General features: G+C 34.2%; 1 protein-coding gene across 2 annotated transcripts in view; it reads right to left on the reverse strand.

The window, feature by feature from the left end:
* Positions 1 to 4040: 4040 nt before the first annotated feature.
* Positions 4041 to 18100, reverse strand: part of PRPF4B (pre-mRNA processing factor 4B) — a 49000-nt gene continuing 34940 nt past the window's right edge. Inside the window, exons 11-19 of one of the 2 annotated variants that reach the window (XM_027839185.1) lie at positions 17200 to 17353; positions 13649 to 13763; positions 12833 to 12984; positions 10926 to 11012; positions 9201 to 9953; positions 8647 to 8692; positions 8053 to 8140; positions 7270 to 7314; positions 4041 to 5740 (exon numbers count right to left, since the gene is read on the reverse strand). In XM_027839185.1, coding sequence (XP_027694986.1) covers positions 9750 to 9953; positions 10926 to 11012; positions 12833 to 12984; positions 13649 to 13763; positions 17200 to 17353 — 712 coding nt within the window. In that variant the 3' untranslated portion in view covers positions 4041 to 5740; positions 7270 to 7314; positions 8053 to 8140; positions 8647 to 8692; positions 9201 to 9749. The remainder of the gene's footprint in view (positions 5741 to 7269; positions 7315 to 8052; positions 8141 to 8646; positions 8693 to 9200; positions 9954 to 10925; positions 11013 to 12832; positions 12985 to 13648; positions 13764 to 17199; positions 17354 to 18100) is intronic. The other variant, XM_027839269.1, reaches the window with a different exon arrangement.

The raw sequence follows: 18100 nt of genomic DNA on the forward strand, positions 1-18100 counted from the left end.
TTTGTGTTTCCTCACCAAGAAACATTTTCACTGAGTAAACCAAATTCTAAAGACTGTCCTTTTGCTGTGACTGTTTTCTAATGTAATTACATCAAACATCAATAAATTGGATAATTGACTTTAATTCTGTAGTATTTAATTTCATTGGAATACTCATTTGCTTTATAATTGAAAAAGAGTATTATATGCAATATATACTGGTGTTATAATTGCAGTTTTTGGTGGCACTCTACCATTCCCCTTGACTGCATCTTTCTTTTTCTCTCCTTCCTTATTCCAATTACCTGCTTACTCCTTTTGATCCTCCATTCTCCCATAAATTTCTTTTGTCCATGCATTAATGGAGTTCAGGTGATTCATATTAGCACTTACAGCTAAAGAGGTTACCAACTCATGGGATAAATTAATAATGCCTCTACTTCTTAGACCCTTTGAAAACTATTTCCCCATGCCTTGTCAGGTATTTTTAAAAAAGGATGCTAGATGATGAATCAAAAAGATCTGAGATTAGGTTCACTTGTTTTATAGAGACATTAGGAATAAGAAACTATCTGTGACTTAGTCATTGTGGGAAATTATCCACTTTCATTCTTCCACCAATGCTGTTCAATAACTTTGTAGGTAAGTCCTATAGAGTTGACTGAAGGACATAGAAGTTGAGTGATTTGCCTAGCGTCACACAGCTAGTTAATTCTCAGAGGCAGGATTTCCATTACTCCTGACTGCTTCTATAGAGAAGATAGAAGCATGAAATAACAATGTAATACTGGTCATTTTCCTACACAAATGAAACTCAGTATATGCATACACTGGTTCAAATGGTAATGTACTGGTTTGAAAATGTCAAGTGTAGAGCAAAATGTGCTAAGCCAAATTCCACTTTTAACAAATCAAATAAAGACACCAGTCCTCCTTTATCTACAACTTTGCACCCACTATAGTATGAGGATTGTTCAGATGATATACGTTGTTCTTAACGTTGCTGGAAATATATTCCCATGCTATAGAAACTAAGGATGGAACATCTAATGCTCTTTTCTGTAATAAATTAGTGAATTAATGGGTAGAAAAAAAAGAGAACCTAATGGGGAAAATTCGAGTCATTATGCATTCATCCATGCTTTTTGGACATCTTTTTATCTCCTATATGCTTTGGTTTTGATGGACAGCTAGAAAGTTCAAGTGGTTGTAATATTTCAAAAAAGGAAAGGTGAGGGGAGTTGAAAGGTGACTACTGCATGATGTCATCAGGAAAAAAAGAACTGCAGAAAGGCCAGCTATAGCATAGCACCCCTTTTCCTCTCTCCCTTCAGTGCAAAAAGCACTGTCAGTTCCTTTTGTCAATGGACAAGGGATCTAATGTGTCAGTTGTAAGGGACATTGTATTCCTTCAGTTTCTATTCATAACCTGGTCATCCATCTCTGCTTTCCTCTCCACCCAGGCAAACCTCACTTACATTCATTATCCAGTCATCTTCATTTCCATACGTTTTCATCCTTGTTCTGGCACTCCATCCTACTTTTCCTCAATAATATACCTGACCATGTCTTATTTCATTTTTTATCTCCCATAGTACTTGGCAGTGTCTTGCACATACGTGGTGCTCAAGCAATGTTGAATTGAATTCTATTCCTCCTACCCCCAACCTACAGACTGGTTATTTCTGATGTTTATTTTGCTGCACATAAAACATCAGTCCACCAGATCATATATGAATTTACATGTTAAACCTCAGCAGTTAGACTTCAACTTTTTTCAATACTTGAAACTATCATATAGAGGAGAGCAAATTTGTCCTAGGTTGTTCTAAACTTAAAAACTAAGACCCAAAGGGTACAAAGTTATAAGGAGACAGATTTTGGAACAATGTAAGATAGAATGCTGTTCATAATTATACAAAAATGCCTCCAAAGGTATTATCTTTATCAAAAAAAGTACATAATATGAGATTGAATGGCCATCCTTGATGCAGGAGGGATGATGTAGCAGGCCTTCTTGCCATATAAAAGAGGTCAGACTGGAAGGCCTCAAAGGGTCTTTTCCAGTCGTAAAATGCAGCACTGACAAAGTCCTTATCCTTGTAATCAGTGATGATAGTTATTAGCTTTTATATCTCCTTCATTTGGAATATCATGCCCACTTAAGCAAAATTACTAAAATAATTTATAAAATTTAGCAATTGACTTTCAAAATTGCCTTAAGCGATTTTAATTTGAAAAACTTACCTTGTCTTGACTATAAGGAATATAGGTACCATTAGGCAATGCAATACAAGAGATAACTGCACTGAATGAGATTTTGTAATTAAAAGAATAAAATCTTTCTGAAATTTTCTTGAAGTAGATTTCCTAATGTAATGTGTTAATACTTTATAGTAATTTTGGATGAAGTTTGGATAAAGACTTCAAACATGGGAATTTCTGTATTTCATACATAGGGAGAGAAGGGAAAAATTTTCTAACAAAATATTTTGCAATGAAACATTTTCAAAAGCCAAAGGTATAAAATAAATGATTTTTACTATAGAGGCAAAGTTATGATTTTCATAACCTATTTTGCATTCTAAAATGTAACTGATATGCTGATACCTCTCCCAACAGCACACACTGTAGCCCCTCTACATACCTTATTGGACTGTTTATTAAGTCGCTCTGGCCAACACTGATAATGAACCTTTGTTAACCCCAAGGTCTAGGCACTGCCAGTGATCTAGGTCCATTTAGCCTTTCCAATTGGGCCTGTCAGAGCCTTCAAGAAACCAGTTACTTTCATGACACAATGAGACTTTGGAGTAGGATTTTAGGTAGTCTTGTCTTGACCTATAATTTCATGACTGTGAAATCCCTCAACTAAAGCACATTAGCAATTCACTTAAGTCTTAGAGTTGCCTGGGGCTGAGGGTATAGGACTGCTATCACAGCTAATATCAGCTGAACTAGGAACCCAAATCTTCTGGGCTGCACTACCACATGCTACTCTCCTTTATTTACATGTAGCCATCCAGCAGGGCATGATGCATATGCCAGGGATTACCCTGTTACCAAGGAGGTGGAGGCTGGCAGATCTCGAGGTATGAGATTCTATAGGGCTTAATCCAATCATTGATTGGGTGTCCACACCAAGTGAGGTATTAGTAATGGCAAGTCCCCAGGAACAGAGCTCACTAGGTTGCCTCGGGAGGGACAAACTGGCCCAGGTGAAAGGAGTAGGTCAGAACTTCTGTGGCAATCAGAATGAGAATGGGCCCTGTTAGCAATTTTATTTAGCCCTTTAATGTTTGCAGAGCGCTTTACAAATATTCACAGTTATGTTTGAGGACAGAATATAACTGAAGTCTTCCTGACTTCCTAAGTAGGCACAGCACTACTTAGTTGCTACCTAGCTGCTTAATAAATGCTTGTTGACTATGTGTTGGGCAAGTTATATTCTGACATTTCTCTGAAAGATGTAAGTTTCCTAGATGGTAATAGTTTAGATTCATGTAAACAATATACACATTAAGTAGGACTCATAATACCCCTGATATGGCCATTGAATTCTCTTCAGTTTTCCATCAAAGCCCAACTTTAAAAGTCTTCTCAGACACTCCTCCCTGCATTATTTGTAGTGTGGATGTCAATTTCTTTTCAGAGTATAAACTCCTTGGAGAGTGGGACTGATGTTTTATCTTTGTATCCCCAGTACTTAACACAAATAAGCACTTGATGTCTAATTGATATCCTCCTCATAAATAGATGCCTGTTGTCCTATGCTGCAGGACACTTTAAGAGATCTCTATGGAAAGGAAACTTCAAATAACTGCTTAGGTGATGATTCTATTTAAAATTCTGAAATTATTTTACATTCAGTTCCCTTCCCTACAGATCCAACCCCACTCTGCATAATTAGAAGTCAACAATGGAAAAGGGTAAAAAGGATTTTGAAACTTAAGAGCAATAACTTCAGCCCATTTGATTCAATCTCAAAAAACAACCCCCCCACCCCCACCCCACCCCCCGCCATCATCAACCACACCCCTTAAAAACAAACAAACTGCATATTCAGGGAGAAGCATATTTATTTAGAGTTGGATCCATAAACTCTTACCATGTTATACAATTCAAACTGATATAAGCAGAAATATCAAATTTGTACTATTTGGTTCCAAAGAACATACATTTCATGTCCTTCAAATTTTAAAAAGTTCAGTTATACTTTCTTGTTAATACTCTTCCTTACAAATACAAAATTTTGCTAAATGACCAAAAAATTGAAATTATTCTTGCTTGAAAGCTAGTTCTTTCTAATACAAGTACAGTATATATATAAAATGCTTTTACATTGTGCTCCCATAGGCCCGTCACCTGATTAGCTATAGAGTAAATAAGCACAATGACCCAAGAAAAAACAATAGATGAATCCAAATCTAGAAAATAAAGATTGGATAATCTATTTCAAAACAAGACTAAATAGAGCCTTGGGAGGCTCCAATTAGTGGGTCTTCATAAGTATCCTTATAAAACTTGGAAATATTTTACCTGTCTCCATTCCCATCTGATATCCTACACTACTTGCCTTACATGTTACTGTATGTAAGCAGCTGCTTTTTTTCATTCATTTCAGTGGCATGCAAACAAGACTACAGATATGAAATACATCCTTCTGAAGCAGAGGACCTTAATTTTAAAACTTATAGGCTGTAAAATATACAAGATTAAATGCCTCAAAATATTTATGGCAAGTGATACAGTACGTTAGTAACATGGCAAATTTTATATAACCATGATACAGTTTTACAGTAGCCCACTACAATATAATATTTGGAAAACAACAAATAATTCTAAATTAAGAGGTAGTGAATTCTAACTGTAGTTGAAGTACATAAAATTCTGAAAAACTTTATGAGAAATTTGTTCATTATAGTCTTGGGGTGGAAGGTAGTAAATAAACCATAGATTAAGTTCCTTTTCAATCCCCAAACTTTCATATAACGGGCTTTTTGAGCAAGCATGGCTGTAAACTGTCCATTTCTAATTTCTAAAGGAATAATTATTAATATTTTCCCTGGCACTCCTAGTATTTAAGACCAGTCAGGAAAATAAACACATCAACCTCAAGATCAAAGTTAGCAATAGAGTTAAAAGCAAAAGCGTGCTGAAATCAATCTTCTTTCTCTTGCCAAATTAGTATCCTTTAGTGGAAGAAATGTGCATTACTTTTGTATTTGAGATTTATACTGTATCTTCCACTGTGCTAAAAAAATTGTAATGATTTGATTTGGGTCTATAAAAAAAATTAGTATATCTTTGCAAGCTATTTTGGGACACTAAAAGCTAAACAGCAATATTTGAACACCTAAATATTTTATTAAGTAATAATTTTAAAGTTACAGCATATGTTTTTGCTACTGTGGGAAACAATCAAGTATTTTAATAGCATTATCTAAAGGAATAAAACATAGAACAAATACTTAAGACAATGTCTTGCCAGTTTGGAAATGTTATTTTTGAAGATCATCCTTCTAAAGTAAAGGCATACAGAATACCAAACTAAAATGAAGGAGAAAAAAGACTATAGAGTAAAAGAGGCACATTTCATTAAGTGACCAATAACTAAGTCAAGAAAATGTGCTCCTTAATGCTTATTCCAGTTCAATATGTCATGAAATGGTTAGGATGTATCTTCAACATTCCAGAGAACAGGCTCCCATATCTTGATCATTTAAATGCAAAAGGTTCTTCTGAAGAATAGTCACTTACCCTATACATGGAGGGAAAAGAGAGATTAAGAAAGGGATAGCATGCTATTTCACCTACAAAAATGACTGCAGAGTACTTATAAATCAACTTAAGAATACATTATGACACAGTAAACACAAATGAACTTGGTGATTATTCCAATAAAATAGTACATTCCATCCAGGAGAAGTAAAAGTTTAAAAATCATGCCTTTGGCAGGTGGAGAGTATGGTTAGGCACTTGGTATAATGTAGTACTTCACACATCTCTAATTTCATATGATATGCCTCAAAAAGGAAGCAGTTTTATCTCTTCACCAACAATGAAAAGGACAGTATATTTCTTGTCCTAAATTTGTATTATGCAAAAGATTCTTTTTATGACAGAAATTTCATTGTTAGTCTACACAGCCACAGTGCTTCTGATCAAGTACTCTGAAAATAAAGTACAAGTAAAGCAGAGTATGGGGAAAGCAAATGTTGGAATGAAATAGAACAAATTTTATGTCTTCTACATGACATTTCAACAGGTTAATTTGTCAGTACTATAAAACTGCCCCAGGTTCAAAGACCATTTACTGAAATCATCAAGAACCTGAACTCTATTTAACTGTAAAGAACATGCTAGATGATATATATTACATCATTTTCTAAAATCTGGGATTTTTAAAATTAGCCTGAAAAATGGATCATTAGGATACTGGGAAGTCAGCATAGCTATAATTGAAGATGTAAAATAAGCCTAACTACAGGGATTGGCAGGAGCTTGAAATGGACAACATCTTCATAAATGGAGGCTTCAGTATTTTTATTAATTTAAATCCCTCTGTGATCACTAAGTTCGGGACCTGAGGGAAATAAAAAAAGCTTAAGATGTCCATTGTCTCCAAGTTCTTCACACCTAGTACTACTTATCCATTTAGAATTTATAGTTGTGAAGGAACAGAAACATTAACCCTTGAAAGTCCTGTCTGTGTGAAAATTTCAAGATCATTAATAGACTGCTTTCTTAAAATAAGACTATTAAAGATAAAGTATTACTAGGAGGGAAAGTCTCCTGGTCTGCTAATCTCCATTGCACTTAGCTTAACTATTTAACAAAAGTTAAGATTGAAGATGACTAGTCGAAGAAAAGATAGATTCTGGTAAGTGATTCTCCCTTCCCTCCCCCCAATAATTCTTAGAAAATAATTTTTAAGTTACTATTTTAAAATATGTAATTTACACAAATAATTTCATTACTGGTTGCCTTTTAAAAGCAAAAAATGTAAATGACTTTAAATGAAAAAATTCAAATGACAGAATCACAGATTTAGAACTGGACCTTAGGGGTCACAATTCTGGTCCATTTCATGCTCTTCCTTCATTCCAAACAAAGAAAAAGCACAACCATCAAACATGAACACCTTACAGATGAATGTCACAATAGTAGTACTATTCTAGGAATCATCAAGAATACAAAAACATGAAACCTAAATCGGAATGCTGAAAACTAAAAAATTAGACAAAACTAAATGGAGAGTATTTTTTGTATCTTTTATAGGACAGAAACCTTAGCTCATGTCTTCTGGTTGTCATCATCTTCCTTGAGCTGCACCTACAACACAAAGAACAAGTAAACAAGCAACTTTATGTTTTTAAGGAATAGTTAATATGCTTTGAGGTATAAGGTGAAGTGTTTCTAGTGGATGTTAACACATTTCATTACTAAATAATGATGTAAAATGGTGCTATGAAATCAGCAGAAGCATCAAATTATATCTGTAGGGAATTGTTATGAGAAAATTCAAATGTGCAGCATGTTATTACCTATGTAAAATAAAGGACACTGGAAGAACTACAGCTAGTAGTCCCTGATATAAAAGCTGCATTTTTGGTTGTCTTAAAAAGACATAATTTAAAAATTAAAAATGTTTTTAAAGACTATACTATGAAGAGACAGGTTGTAGGTTCCAATTATGTTACATCACCCATCACCTGCCTGTTGTAGTTTCATGTCCTTAATGGGGCACAACCCACCAGCAGAATGCCTGCTGTTCTGATTTTCCATCCTTGAATGCACCAAATGTGCATGTTTGTTGTAATTACGTGCCTAAGTGAACAAAAAAAAAACCCATTTACTATTTCTTAAACTATTTTAAACTAAGAAAGGTGATTTTTTTCCATACTTGTTAGGTAAACAAGTAATTATTTTTATTGCTCAACAAATACAAGGAGACTATACTTGGTAGTTTTACTAAGTTCTTGTTTCTTGGTATTGAAAAGCCAAACTGATTTAAATGATTTTCTTTTAACTTTTTGCTAATGTTTATCTACACATGCTGTCAGAAATAACCTTGTTAAGAAGGTGAAGTTGGAGTCTCAGCAAATCAGGCCCCCTGGAGAAGGCGTTGAATGGCCTGTGGCCCGCTTTCTTTTTTTCTCTTTCAGCACCATCAAAAGGAAAAGTGAGAAAACAGCAGAAACATTAGTTATATCCTGAATTAAACCCCAGAACCTACAGGAAAAAATGCACTACAATGAAAGCTCACAGTATTGGTAGGATTTTATGAAAATAATTAGGATTCTAATTATTTGCCTCACATGAACTTGGCAAGATTCACATCTTTACTAATCCCTTTAGATAAAGGATTTATAGAAAAATGGAAGGTTGCTTTCAACTTTTATGGATTATCTGACTTACCAGCAGTGAAGACAAAAACTTTTAAAAATGGCTACAAATGCCTTGTTCACAAAAGACTTTATTATCTAATGATGCATACTGAAAACATACAGAAATCTGCATGGTCCACTTTACATGCAGCAGAACAATCTTCACTTTACAATAAGTGAGTGTCAACTGTTTTATGTAATAGACAACACTTTAAAGTCACATTTCTTAAAGAAAAGCTTCATTTACAAAAGAAATAAAAGGTAAAGAAGCAATTACCGCTTTTAAAAAGCAGCTGCTTTGTTCAAGAGTGGAAGGTTTATGCCTGTATTGAAAGACAACATGATCACAAATAATGAAAACAATGAACAAATGAAACACTTTTACCATAAAGCAGTACACTTTCAAAATGACATACAAATAGTTAAAAATTTCATTATGTTGTCTATCTAACTTTTAAATGAGGACTTTCAGAATTAGACCCCAACATTTATAATTAGTAAATGAAAACTGTAAATATTGGTACTATGTCATTGGGAACTGTATTTAACAAAATGTATACAAAGTCTATAGCAAGTTGATTTAAAAAATTAAAGTAATAGGAAACAGTACACTGAAGGCGCTTTACCCATCAAGCGCGCACTCTCCAAATTTTAAATGTGATGAACAGAACAGAAGTTGTAACTATGCCACAGTTGCGATGCCAAAAAATAAAACAAGATCAATTATTGAACATGCAGGGAATTCTGCCACAAAGCTACTGTCCCTCATTTGCCAGTTGTTCCAGTAAAATAACATCTTAAAACACCAGTGATGTTGATGGTTTAGCTTACCTTCAGTGTACTGAAAGTTGTACACAACCTGCTTTAAAAGAGGAGACCATCCCTGCAGGCAGGCTCAAGAAGGAACAGACCCCTTTCGGCACTGACTACACCAAGGGCATGCTGCTGTGGCCTGCACACACACACCTAGGAAAACGTGAATATAAACAGCATTTATGCTGGCCTTTTTTTTTTTTTTTAAAGACAAAAATGAAGCCAAGTCTGCTAAAAAACCAATCATCCACCCAGTATTACTGTTCATTTTATAACAGATTTTTTTTCTTTTTGATGTGAACTGCAACCATTTACATTAGCACTGTACTTGTGTGCAGTCTCAGCAATTAAAACAGTTCTACAGTGAAAATTTTCACATAAGACACAAACAGATTTACTCTAACATTTCTAAAAGAAATATCAGCCTTGGTGTTAATTCAAATATATCATGCTTCCTCAATTTGCGGGGGAAATATTTATAAGTTTATATACATTAATAATCTGCTGTGAAATTTCTTCAGTCTTTGTATTTTAATTACTCAAACCCTTTGAGCTTCTTCATCTCATTTAAATTTTTTCCTGGATGAAGGCATGCTGTAGAGCCTGGTTGATGCTAATTCGTTTAGCTGGGTCCAACATTAAGATCTGGTCCAACAAGTCCTTTAGCTGGTGTACTTTTTTGCGTTGGTCTTCAGGAAGTCGCTGGCACCCAATCAAATCAGCCAAGAGGTCCTTGGTAGGATTAATGGTGCTCATGACAGTAACTTTCTCCTAAAAACAGTTAAATTTATAATTGCATCAAAATTACTGAAAAAATTCTGCACTGAAATGCAGACTATTTCATAGTCAAAATATTAAAAAATACCCCCTACCGTCCTTCAGTTTACTCCTTTTTATTATTTACTCTTTTAAAAAGGCAGTATGAAGAATTAAAACTACTTAAATGGGAAAGCTCAATTAAGCAGAGTTAATATTCTAAATGTACAACAGTAAAAATTCTTTATCTTAAAAAAGTTTATTCTATAACCACTAGATTTGTATGGTATTTAAGGCCAGTTACCATGTCATTCATTTTTACATGTAACCTGAGCACCTGGTTCTACTGTCACTCAGTACATATTTATTCAATTATTTCAAATATTAGAACACCAAAAGGAATATTCTATAATGTCTACTCACCAGAAAGATGTAAAAAAAAAAAACAATAAATATTACTGACTGTTGAATTATGCTTTCAAAAAGTAGTGATGCTGGGATAGGCAAACTAAAAGTCCTCACACCTCAAACTAACTTAGAGTACACCTATGACACTAGCTATAGGATCATGAGCAAATTACTTAAACTCTCTGGGCCTCAACTTTCTCATCTGTAAAATGAGGACAATATGCAAAATTATCAATTTCATATGGCTGTTTGTTGCGAAACAAATAAACAATGTATGTCAAGTACTATATATAGCCTGTGGTTAAAAGGAAAATTATTCTAGAAAGCCATAGACAGCTCCCTAGTGTTTTAGCACTGTGTGCGTGTGTGTGCGTGTGTGTGTGTGAGAGAGTGAGAGAGAGAGAGAGAGAGAGGAATGACTCATGTGGAATCAGGCTGAATGCAAATATAACTATCATATGTGACAGATATGTAATTTTTCAGCTGCTTTTAGTCATAATTCCTGGCATCCTGTTTCACATACAAGTAATATTATTTAGAAATGATTACTGCTTAGCATAGTACATTTAAAATACTTACCCTTTCTGTTACTTTATCTACTTCTATGTACATGAAGTTGAGATTTTGATCAAAGTGTTGATCTTTGAACACACCTTTTCTTATCATCTGAAAGAAAAATTACATTTGGACTATTAGGAGATAAAGACCTACTTTAACCTTTTACAAGTCACTGATTGCCATTACTTTACTTCTGAGCTTACTCACTCATCTGTAAAAGGAGCTGGGTTGGACTATCAGCGCTTCTTAAACTGTGAGTTTAAACCCACAGTTTAAGAAGTCCTTGGATTAGATAATCTCTTAGGTTCTAAATTCTAATCTCTAGTTCTAAAATATTTAATATGACTTCTGAAAAACTAATTATAAACGCTATATCTAAACCAAATGGACACAAAAAAATTCCATTAACTCGATGCATATTCTTAGTTTCCCCAAGATCAAGTTGGTTGCTGTTTCTCTATTGTTATCATCCAGTTGTTTAAAGAAAATATATTTTATGATTATATTATTATTATATATATTATATTATATTAATATTATTATATGGTGCTTAAGGCCAGTTACCATGTCATTCATCTTTACATATAACCTTAAGCACCTGCTTCTACTGTTACTCAGTACATTTATTCAATTATTTCAAATATTAGAACACCATAGGAATATTCTATAATGTCTACTGACCAGAGAGATGTAAAAACCCAGTAAATCTTTGAATCTTTCTAAATTGTTCTCCAACATCTCTCATGATATATGCCAAGTTCCACTGCAACAAATACCAAGGCTACTTTCAAGATTAAAAATACAAGGTCCATTAAGAGGCCTATTTATTTCAAGCAATCCTTGTTATAATAGAAAAATAAAGATAGTCTCTTAGAACTAGTTTATAGCTCAGAGGATGAAGAAATGGGAAACAGCCATTTTAAATCTTTTCCAATCAAGTTATCATTTTCATAATCAACCATTTCATCCTTATTCACAGAACCTTAGAACTGGAAGAAAATGTGAGTCCATCTAAGCTAAGTTCCACCTACACATGAATAGGAGGACTCCCTGCTGTAACACCACTGACAACTAAGTAGTTTTCATCCAGATGCTGTGTGAAAACCTCTAGTGATAACAAGTAGCAAGTCAGCCAATTCCAGTTTTGAAGTTTTTCCTTCTATCAAGACAAAACCTGGCTCTCTGCAACATCTTCCCATTTCTCCTTAACCAAAACTTTTTCGGTGTTATCTTTCAAAACTAAATAATTCCCATCTCTTGAATAAATTAATTTATTTTCTTTCTAGGCACATCCATCAATTCCTTCTTTTAGACACCCTTCTACATTCTCACTGTATTATTAATACAAATCACCATGTGACAATTTAAAGGAAAAGGGAGAGACAAACAGGAAACAAATTTTGAAGTATTTTACCATTAGTTAGTAACCATACCCAGCTCCAAATATAATTGTTGCTACTCTTTCTCCCCAGTGCCCAAATCATTCCAAACCCTGGCTCAAAGTCCTTTCACTTCTTATTACATGTGATCCCAGCCTATCACATGCTTTGCTAGTTCTTTTTTTTCAGCTGAAATCCAGAGGAAGGGGATATATATATACCAATTAAAATGTAGACAGATAGAAAATAGAGGTGTGGGGATAAATACAAATAAGCTGTTAACTATATATAGATACTCTGGCATTAATAGCCATCTCATCCTTGCTCATTCTCCTATTTAATTAAAATTACTACTTAAAGACAACAAAGGTAAAAGGGAGAAGAGAAAAGGGAGCAGCAGAAAAGAAATATGATTCAATCTCTTAACTTGTCCAACCTAAATTTTGCTATAGCTACCATAGGTCTTTCTTCATGAACGAGCTAAAGTTATTACTACTGAGGACCATTTAAGGAAGTGGGAGAGAATAAAGAATACATTTCACTTCTTACCTTATTTGGCATTTTTCCTTTGAGGTCCATAGCAAGTTTCAACATATGATTATTGGTTTTACCAGGAAATAATATTTTTCCAGTATAAAGTTCATATAGTGTGCAGCCTACAGACCACATATCTATACCGTAGTCATAGCTTTTTCCTATAACTGAAACAGAAAGAAATTTTAATAAAATTAAGTTTAAAAATCAATGAGGTAGTGGTTGTAATAATAGTAATAATAATTATTATAATGAAATACAACTCAATCATTCATATTAATCAAGGTTAGCCTGGGAAAATAAAGACATACAACTCCCAAAACTCATTTTAATAATTTGATTGAACTTCTCTCCCACCAAACCTTTTTAACAGAGAACCTAAAAAAAACAAAAAACAAAACAAAAAAAACAAAAAACAAAAGAAAACAAAACCCAGCGAAAATATGTTTTCACCTCCTTTTCCATTCCCACCTCTGGCAGAGGTGCTAATGAACAATAAAGTCAGAATACAGGCCAACAGGAGGGAGGAGAAAAAGCAAAGGTCCCAGATAATCCACAAATTTGATAATCAGACCTTGAATAATCAAGAGCAGTCTTCTAAAGTCGAGGATTTTCCACAATTGTTTTGCTACTCTTGCCCGACATGATCAAGACTCCTGTCACAACTACCATCATTCCAACTGAGGAGGTTGAACTTGCTACGGTTCCCTTCCTCATGAATGAGCTCGAGCAGCTGCTGAAGTACGATGGAAAACAGTACTTAGAAATTAAATATGCTGTTTCCACAGCATGTGATGGCCCCAGAGCAAAAGGACATTTGGAGAAACTTACTAATTTCAGGAGCCCGATAAAATCTACTGACGAGATAGGGTGTAATGTCATTATCTGCAACATGTGAGGCCGATCCAAAATCACAAAGCTTTAGAATAGTTTTTGATTCATTAACCTGCAAAACATTATCAAGAAATGTTGCTAGATCCATGGATAACTAAAACAAAACATGACACATGAGCACTGGAAAGTTAGACTGACACATTCACAGAACTTCATTTTAAACTAAGTTTATATTTGCTGCTATTGAATAATCTAAAAAGAAACATTTATCGCTGGATTATATTTTATTAAGAGAGGTTTTTTCAATGATGATATGCTGGGCAAAGTTATTTAATTCCATTTTTCTAAATACTGTAAAATGTAAGAAAGAAGAAACCCAGAGACTAAGGTCTTTAAATTTTCCCTGAATTAGTAGTTGCTATATATTAAATGGATAAGAAATTAATTATTGATGTAACTTCAATGAAAGTAAAGGCAGAATCATTACACCATGGCAAAATGTATTCTTCATCCAAAGGTGCTGGAATATTCAAATTTATAGAAATTACTTGGGAAAAGATGGAATAAATTTGAAAAACATCCTCCCCCCATATATTAGTCAAGAAAATAGAAAACATTTAAGAATATAAATATGAATTTTATATTAGTCATTTGTTTTCTTCCCTTTTCAAATATTTCAACATACACAGTAACAGTGACATCTGCTGAGAAAGGCTGGAAGTTGCTCCCATGACTGCTGCCACTCATGAGTCAGAAGCATGATCAGGATTAACAAGTGAAGATAATTCACATTCCAGAGTCCCTTCCCCCCTTTAAAAAAGACACACACAAATTCTGAGTTGGGACTTGAACTCAGGCTACTTTCCCCACCCCAAAGACATACAAATATAATGCCCAATTATTCACCAGCATATAGTTAGTTGTTCAAGAAATGATGCCAGAGTAAACTCACTTAAGAGACTATCAGTTTGATTACTGGCAAAGTACAAATAATTCTTCTGAAACTGGAAGCCACTAAAAGCCAAAGGGTATTTTTAAGCACCAATTTTATTTGACTTCTAGGAGATATTAAAATATGGCAATGTCAGTGGCTTAAAATGAATTTCTAAAGAGTATTTTCAAATCAATCAGTCATCAGTGAATTGCTTGGAATAGCTAAGACTTCTTGAAATAAATGCATATGATGTATACATTATATAGTACCACATGGCATTTGATACCATTAAAGTCGAGATATATGCCATAGCTTCCCTTTCTGTATATATTAGTCATTCCCCAAAATGACAAACCTTTTGCTGAACTCACTGCCTTATTATAATCCTCATTCTCTAAGGCCTGATTTCTTTCTTGGGAGTAATGAAGGGAAAATAAACAAAGGGAACCACCCCAAATGAAATCCATATTTGGTATTATTTCATATGAAAGCTTGAAAGGTAGAACTCATGCTTGTCCACCAAAACAGATGATCACAAAGAACATTCTGCAAAGCAGAACTGAAGTTGACTAAGCAAATCTCTAATCTAAAAAATGCCTAGTACTATAGCACTTTATTTTACTTTTCATTGTTAAGATTCATAACAGTAAGAAGATTTTGTAGGAAAAAGAAAATCTTAAGTCAACTATAAATTTTCCCAAGTATCTAATATTTAAGAAAGTTTTTCCTCTACTAAAATGATAGTTAATAATATTTGTATAGAATTATAGTTAACTATAGATGAGTTTACTTTATTACTTTGACCTAAGTAGGATGTAAGCATGTCTTTTGATTTCAATTCTAAATAAATATTAAGGTGCCTACCAGCTTATTTTATGACAATTAAAACTGGTCACAAAACAATATGCTTTAAAATACTTCTTTCTTTAAGGATCACGAAAATAGAATGGTATAGTAAGGTACATATTTAAAGACAAAGTTGTAGGACATGGAATTTGTACTGAGAACACAATGGCAAACTTTTAAACACAGTAGGGAAGACCTCTTCAAATTGTGGGAATTTGAAATTAGCACTAGAAATGAGGAAGCTACTAGCCCAGGCCCTTGAGGAACAGCATTCTTTGAGAAATAAATCTGTAGGGCAAATAGTAATGTAAGGCTACTAAATCAATACTAATACTGAAATTAATGAAAAAGAAAATCAGCAAGACAAATCTTTACAGGCGAATAGATTTAACAGAGTTGCAAGAGGTCATGTAGTCCAAACCCCTCATTTTACAGATGAGGTTAATTAAAGCCTAGATAACTGAAATGACTTGCTCACAGGTCCAAAGGAACTGATCCCTTTCAAATGCAATGTTTAATAAAAAAAAAAAAACAGTTTACCAGCAACAGTAGAGCAGCTAAGCAATATTCCTGGGAAACACTAACTTGCGAACCTAACAAAAAATGGTTTCTAGGTTCCCCTTGCCCATCAGGTTATTTTGAATTAAATTAAGTAACACAGAGCAACCACAGTGTGGGACAAAGCTCATGGATAAGGATTTTGATGTTATTTGCTCTATCTATGAGTCATGTCAGTTGATGATTATCTATTACCTTAACAAAAAACAAACAAAAAACCCCCCACAAAATGTAATTTGGGCAGCCAGACGTAGACAACAGCTATAATGTAGCCTAAGTATAGGTAGTTAGGTGGTGCAGTGGATATAATACTGAGCCTGGAGTCCAGAAGATATGAGTTCAAACCCATCTTCAGAAACTTACGAGCTGTGACACTGAGCAAATCACCTATCTGCTATTTGCTTCAGTTTTCTGAACTGTAAAATGGGGAGAATAACCCACCTCCCAGGGTTGTTGTGAGAATCATGAGAATTTTCTAAAGGACTCAGCACAGTGAGTAATAGGCACATAGCAGGCACTATTTAAATGGTAGCTATTGTTACATATGCTTGAGGTCTGTGGCTAATTGCAGATACTTCATTACATCATTATGACTACTCCCTTCCACTCATAACCCCTCTTCACACATCTGCAGAAAGCCATCATGGCTGCTTTTAGAGATGAGCCTCTTTGCATTTAGCTATGATGATAGCCTCTGGATCTGTAATGAAGCTTTCCCAGTAAAACCTGCCAGGTGGATGTATTATGACACAAGCATAGATTTTCTGAACTTATGATCATCCCCCAAGCCAAGATGAGGCATAATAAGTGCTACTTTAAATTCATAAACATGGAACAACATCATGTTCTTTTATCTCATTATTCAAATAGGATAAATTATCTGTTCATTATAATTTAGAAGTTAATTCTGAATTTCCACTTCTCTGGAAAATCCATTCTTACCAAGCAAGATTTTACTTTTATTCTTTTATATATTGTACTTTTTGAGAATATTTGCATTGATCAGAAAATATGATTTGCATACAACCCAAATGTAGCCTATAATAAGTATTACTTTTCAGTATTTATCTATACTTTTTTCTTTCAAAAAGGGATTATTTTAGAGGCATAGTCTATATTTTGCCCAATACAATAATTATATGTCCAAGAGTAAGTTTTATTATGAAAACAGTAAATCCACTTTTACTGAAATATAAGTTATTTCACTTACCAAGATATTGTCTGGCTTGATATCAGCATGTAGGATGTTGCACCTTTTAAGAAGTTTCAATGCCAAGAACAACTGCTGACTATAGGATCTTACAGCCTTAATATGGAGACCAACATCCTTTCCATACTTTTTCAAGACCTCTCGTAAATTCATACTTTTTACAACAAAAGGGGAGAAAAAGCAGGTTATAAAATGTGTGATGTAAAAAAGTAAGCACTTTTCAAAATTACAATGGCAATACTGGATTAAAAAGAAAGTGCTTCTATGCAATGAATTTCATTCTATATTAGAGAAGAATTGAGTGATTAGCCCAATTTTTAAAAGCTTGACTTTTGGGGATAACTGAACCATTTGTTTACAAAAATTTAGCTTTTGTCCATTCTGAAAAGTATTCATTGTCTTCCTCTCATATATGTTTACTAAATCTTTCATAGTCAAAAGTACTACCCAACATCACAAGGTTTTTTTTTCCCCCCCTTTTCTTTTCTTTTTGGTGAGGCAATCAGGGTTAAGTGACTTGTCCAGGGTCACACAAAAGTTGTGGTTTTTTTTTAATCATTGCAGGTACAGGGAACTGCCTACATAAATACACTAAGGCCTAAGAGGGCAGGTTAAGATGGATGAATATTTTGGCCAGAACACAGAAATAAGGCTGGAAAAGTGGACTCAAGTCTGACTGAGGAAAGTGTTTGTATTTTACAAGTAATAGATGCTGAAAGATTTTCATCAGAGGAGTGACATGGTCAGATCTGGGCAAAAGACAGATGGTATTGGCAGCCTGTGACCTGGAGAGGGAGAGGGGGACTGCTGCTTATATGACAGGCACAAGCAGGCAGTGTTACCAACCCTCCACAAGGCAGGGCTAAGCAGAGAAGAGTCAAGTGAGAAAATTGTGCAGGAC

The sequence above is a fragment of the Vombatus ursinus genome, unplaced genomic scaffold (genome assembly GCF_900497805.2).
Source record: "Vombatus ursinus unplaced genomic scaffold, bare-nosed wombat genome assembly UNPS02000577.1, whole genome shotgun sequence".
In the NCBI taxonomy this organism is placed as follows: Eukaryota; Metazoa; Chordata; class Mammalia; order Diprotodontia; family Vombatidae; genus Vombatus; species Vombatus ursinus.